This window comes from Loa loa (genome assembly GCF_000183805.2).
Source record: "Loa loa unplaced genomic scaffold supercont3.553, whole genome shotgun sequence".
NCBI classification, from domain to species: domain Eukaryota; kingdom Metazoa; phylum Nematoda; class Chromadorea; order Rhabditida; family Onchocercidae; genus Loa; species Loa loa.
Window position 1 is genome coordinate 1 of NW_018108733.1, and position 6,068 is coordinate 6,068.

The 6,068-nt window shown below is 35.9% G+C and overlaps 1 protein-coding gene across 1 annotated transcript; it reads left to right on the plus strand.

Moving 5' to 3' along the window:
* The first annotated feature begins 808 nt into the window (after positions 1-808).
* LOAG_11836 (EF hand family protein) lies at positions 809-4,963 on the plus strand. Its single transcript, XM_020448429.1, has 10 exons — positions 809-980; positions 1,306-1,425; positions 2,063-2,209; positions 2,769-2,840; positions 2,899-2,988; positions 3,313-3,450; positions 3,676-3,815; positions 4,050-4,140; positions 4,234-4,545; positions 4,815-4,963. The coding sequence occupies exons 1-10, from the start codon at positions 831-833 to the stop codon at positions 4,851-4,853; spliced, it is 1,299 nt and encodes a 432-aa protein (XP_020301427.1). The 5' UTR covers positions 809-830; the 3' UTR covers positions 4,854-4,963.
* Positions 4,964-6,068: the final 1,105 nt, after the last annotated feature.

Sequence of the window (6,068 nt, forward strand, 5' to 3'; positions counted from 1 at the left end):
ATATCTGTATTTGGTTTACGATAGGAGGAAAGTCTTGAAAAGACATGTTAATCAGATCATTCTGTGTTTTAGTACTTGGCCATAAGGCCATCCCAAACCATGGGTTTTCTGTAGGAGTTACAGTGGAGTAGCACTAGCAATGGTACCAGTTAATACCTTTGCAATATCCATTGATGACATTACTTTGAGTAATGATATTCGGAACAACTAAGCAATCACAACTCGTCTAATCAGTTCATACTTTCTTGTCTTCAGTATTACTCCATAAAGATTCGCATTCCATTCATGTTAATTTTATCTTTTTCCCATCACTTATGAAGGTTTCTGTGTTCAACAGTTATTCCATTCTTCACATCATGTTATATTCAACTCACAAACGGTTTGCTATACCCAACTGATTTCGTGAATTATATCACTCTCTGATTTTGTATTACTTTTACTCTGGATCGTTTGGTGAAGAGTTAGGTCATTTTCGATATTCATATTACTCCTAGGTAGTCCATGTTCATTGTATTCAGTGTATGTTTGATGGTGGTCCAGGTTTTCTGTTCTCCATTAACCTACATGCTGATGTGGCCAATAGTCATCTAAAATTCAATAGTCCGCTTATAATCCGACTATTGGGAGTAAGGATGATTATTTGCACATGTGGACATGTGGGTATTGACAACAACAATGGTGATGGTTGCAATATTTGTCCATTTGTTGGGCTTGTTTTATTTTGAACTAGTCAATCGAACAAGAACTGTTGTTGAAGTTGGAGCTTCTCGCTCCAATTATCTAGATCACTGCACTGTCTTTTTCTTTCTTTAAGGATCGACAATCCATTGATGTTTTCGCAGTGGTTGCCGTTGTTCTGTATTTTAATATCATTATCCATAGACGCTGCTCCAACAAACCGCGATGAGGTAGATGATTTACAGAATGCTGACAAGCAACGGCGCTGGGAACAGGAACAACGACGGAGGGAGGAGGTGCAGGTACATCTGCTCATTGTACCTTTATCTTTTACTACTTTTCATTACTTTCATCAGTTGTACTAGATCGAAACTACTAAACTATGAACTTCTAAACTGAAATTCATGAAGAGGAATAAGAGAGAAGAGGCTTTCAATAAAGAATTATTCTGACCTAATGAATAAAGAGATGCAGGGTAAAATATTACTTGAAAGAGTATTATTCTGACCTAATGAAAAACTTCGCGTATGTCCAATCTTTGATAGGGAAGTATCGGGGAGAGGAGGGAGATATGAGTACTCTACACTGTTTGAAGTGAACTTTTTTCAATTGGGATCAATAATTTAGAAAGAAGAGATAGCGAAGTACGTGAAATATATGAGGTATCTGGAAACCGTGCTTAATATCTTGCAAGCAACACCGCAATGGAAAGAAGCAATGCAAAGTATGACACAAGAAGAAATGCTGGTTCCTCTTGCTACTTCATTATTATTCTCCTTTTTGAACTGGTTATTAACTTGTCCGTAGAATTGATTTTGCAGAAGTCTTAGGTACGACTGTCCTATAAGCATGTTTAAAATTTTTAACTATTAAATGAACTGAATATACGTAACTTGCTTTTTTCTTGTTTTCTTCTAATTTAGGTTTTTCAATTTTAAACTTTAAAACATTAAAAACACGGTTGAGTCGTTGAGTCATGTGGTATATTGTATTACGACATTCTTGAAGTTCGCTATTACTGACGATTTTGCCTTGATTAATTCATGTCAACTGTCACTGTCCCGGTCACTAAAATTCCGCGTTATCTTTACTGAAGACTTGCCACTTTCATTAAGTGCAATACTAACTTTTGGGGAGCTGCCGAAGCGCAGATGTTTTCCTCATAGATGTCATTCCATGATTTAGGCATCACCTCTTACATTTGAGCACGTAAATATCTGATGGCATAATTTTGAATTAACGGTTTTTATCTGTATAATTTCTCAACATTTCATTAAGGAAAATCAGATTTCTTTTCAGTTCTTTTTACTGACAGTTCGTTACTAGTACAATGCCATTAGTGATATTTTTTTTCCTTTATAGAGTGATACCATTTCCTTTATAGAGTGGCAAAATAGCAGAAATGGTCGATAAGTTAGAACCACATATTATTGAACAACTGGCAAAGGCTAAAATATTGGAATTGCAACGTCTGGAACAAGAAATAAGGGATCAACTGGATGTGGATGGTGGTGCTACTCATAATATTAAAGTTTGTACTTTTTTCAATTTCAGTCCTCATATTTCCCAACAATTAAAATGATTATTTCTGGAAAGTTACTGTGTCCAAATGACATCTTCTGACCTACACACTCTTCTAACTACATTTTCGTTATATTTGACCATTTCGGATGCCATTTGATTTCGGGTGACATTGGCTGTTTCTTTAAAGTAAAACAAGAAAAAAGTTCTAACATGGGCAAATTAGGCGAACATCGTGTCAGTCAGAACTGCAGGTATTAACAACATACAGATCTCCGATGATTCGTTTTCAGCGAACATTTCAACCATCAAAACACGTTGAAATGTCAAAAGCTATGTAGGAATGTTAAGGCCCAAAATACACGACAGTGAAATTATAAAGCGACAGTAATGATTGAAAAAATTATGAGGAAAAGTAAATTGGGGTTTGCATAATAAATACTTTAGTAACTCCCTGTTCTTTGATGTAGATGATTAGCAGAGAGTTATGAGGGATATTTGGTAGCATTTCTTTATTTGAGGATTTAGGATGTTACCTATTATTTTTGACTATGTTTTCATTATTTTAGATACCAGAGCATTTGGATTTCAACAACTGGGAAACGTTCAGCCAAGAGGATCTACGCAAACTTGTCGTCAAAGTTGGTTTTCTGTTATCCTTTACGGATATTTTATGAATCATATATCATATAATTGCAGATAGTAGCTGATATGGATGAATTGGAACAACGGCGAAAACGAGACTTCAAACAGTATGAAATGAAAAAAGCGGAAGAAGATCATAAAATGGTATGCGTCAGTTTACTGTTTTTACAATGGTTTCGAATGAATGTAGAAAAATGTTGTTCTTTGGAACGGTTTCCTATTAGGCCAAGCTTGTGCTCTCTTTCTTCAAGTGAACTAAGCATCTAGCCTTTTAATGTATTGGTGTATTGATATTCCGTGGGTTGGTTTTTGACGAGGCGGATTTTTAGATGCAAAGAGTCCAGTCAGTAAGTATCATCGTTTAGGTGTGAAACATTTTCCTTTAAAAGACAGAAGGACTTCTTACATATTTTCTTTGTCTTTTGAATGTTATTTGTGACAAAACGTTGGATTTGACACATAAGGCAGGCACAAATGGTTCAAACGGAACGGGAGCAGTACATACAACAAATGGAGGAACAACGGAGGCGGCATAATAAACATGAACCACTGAAGCATCCAGGAAGTCGTAATCAATTAAGAAAAGTTTGGGAAGATACTGACAAGGTATTGATTAAATAAGACAGCAAACTACTCTGGATCGTAACTTTTTCCCTCTTCTTTGCGGCTATTTTGAAATTCTTTTATTTTTGTGTCGTTTAAAAATTATAGATCCAAGCACCGTATGTTGTGAACGGGAAAGTAATTTGAAGGCTAGTTTTGAAGATGACTTAGTCTAAACTTATTCTTTTGACTTCCTACTACTCCTAGGGAACTGAGACTATTTTGCAGCTCGACAAAGATGCATACGACCCAACAACGCTCTTTGGTTTGCATGATAGAAATGATGATGGTTACTGGAGCTATGATGAGTTGAATACCATCTTTTTACCAGAAATCGAGAAACTTAATAATTTTTCTGATCTTGAAAGGTGAATTTTTGCACTCTCAAAAACAAGGATATTAATAAAAAGATATTAATATGGTCGTCATAACACGAGATCTTCAGATATCAGCCAAGTTCTGGTAGTTTATATCTTTTTATTTCTCCTGTTTGAAAGTAAGCTGTTTCTTTTTTTGAGTTTTCCAACACTCTTCGTAAAAATCATTCAAATTTTCCATAATCTTCAAAAATCACAATAAGAAGTTTCTTAAGTCTTTTTCAGGCTTGAGGAGTTGTATCGAATGCGTGACCATGTAATGAAACAGATGGACACAGATGGTGATCATCGTATTTCGCTTGCTGAATTTCTTGCGGTTTGTGTTATTGTATTTTAAGTCTTCTGTGGAAAAGTTGTTTCAAGCACTTCGTATATGTTACCATTGTTTCAAATTTGAATGTGACATTAGGACAGAGAGGCACAAGAAGAAAAACCGGATCAGGGCTGGGAAGATATTGGCGACAAAGAACAATACACCAAAGAAGAATTAGAGATTTTTGAAAAAGAATATGCAAAGCAACAAGGATGGGGTGAATACGCCTATTCGACACCTGCGCCTACGCCTGGTCCTAGTCAAATGAATCATCCTGACCAAAAATCAGTGCAGAAACATAGTGCAGTTACCAACCAACTTGGTAAAATGGACATGAAACAACCCCATCAAATTCCAGTACAACATGTTGAGCCTATTCAACCTTTGCAACAGCATCAGATGGATGAGGTTAACGTTTAAGATCCTTAAGTGAAATTGTTAGCAAGAGGATGTTTTGTATTGAAGTTATTTTGTCAGTGAGAAGATAGGAAGTTCTGCAAGACTTAAACATAGTAGTTCTATTGGAGCAGCTCGCATGTTAGGTAGGACGGCATAAATCATTTTTACTCCTCATATACTTTTTCCGTCCAATATTGCTAAGTTCTCCTAAATACTTTCTTAATGAACCACATTTTCATTTCATCTCTTTTTATTAATACACACTTGACTAATTTCAGCACCCAATACAACATGTTGACAGAACTTATGGTGTCTGATTTTGAATATCGACATACCTTACATTATATTAGGCAGTGGTTTACAGTCTGTCGTAATTTTTCCGTACATACTGTTTTTGTTTCATGTTTAAAATAAGTTAAAAGCACCATAAATTATTTTTTCGAAATCGTTACCGCTCGTTTCCGTTTTCCACATGATAGGATTTCAGTTTTTTCCCCGTCATTCGATTCATTTTTATATAGGAATTTCCGAAATTTAAAGTAATCAACCCATCAGGAGCTGTGTCTACTTAAATTATCATTTTGATGTTGGAAATGTATAGCGTATTAAAATAAACTCAAAGAACTACAACCTGTACCACTATAATGCGTCCATACCTGAAAGTATTGTTTAGCCTCAACTCAAGATGTGTTGGGATAGAAATAACAATTTATCAAATTGTTAAGGATATTACAGTCATCGCATTCACCATCACATTATTTGATGCAAGCGAATAGAAGAAAACACAGAAAGTGATGATTATTACCCGCCGAGAATGGTTCTTGTCACTGTCAAAAATGAAATGACGGATGACTTTCACATTTCTTAATTGAAGGTAACTTCAAAAATAACCTACAGAACTATTGCAAAAAAATTAAATAAGATCTAAATTCATGCATCGTGCTGAGCTATTAGGACGTAAGAATGAGCAGTAAAATTATGCGCGGTTCTCGTAAAATAAAAAACACGCACAGTTCCGAAATACGGACGCCCAGGACGCCCGGGAACGAATGAACTAGTAATTCATTTCCCCATTACTACAGTAAAATGGGAAATATAATTTGACAAAAAGGAAGGGGAACAAATAAAACGACATTCAGGACTGGGAATTTAGCGTAGATCCATCAGTCAAGAAATAGCAAGAAAGCGACCAGTAGTGGAAATCAGCAGAAAAGCTCCTCTGGCAAGGTTTGGCCAATCTGCGTCACACAGTCCTCTTGTTGGTCACAATCATTTGTCCAGCTTAAATCGTAGCTGGACCTACTTTAACCTCAACTGCCACCACCCAACGGGGGACATGACATTCCGGACGGAAATGTTGGACGTCCTATAGGACGCCGACCTGTTCCATACCCATGACCACCTAAAATATAAAGGTTTGGATTAATCTTTTCTTAATGGTTCCTAAAGGCAAATTGAAGTCTAAAATCTAATTACAACACAATGCAACTTGAACGCTTCTATATATCCGTTATGTTACAACTCTTACCTCT

Excerpts from the sequence above, each read along its gene's own strand:
- LOAG_11836 (XM_020448429.1), top strand. The coding sequence starts at position 831 with ATGTTTTCGCAGTGGTTGCCGTTGTTCTGTATTTTAATATCATTATCC. Across the intron at positions 2,210-2,768 it reads GTGCTACTCATAATATTAAA|ATACCAGAGCATTTGGATTT; the intron begins GTTTGTACTTTT and ends TCATTATTTTAG. Across the intron at positions 4,141-4,233 it reads CGCTTGCTGAATTTCTTGCG|GACAGAGAGGCACAAGAAGA; the intron begins GTTTGTGTTATT and ends ATGTGACATTAG.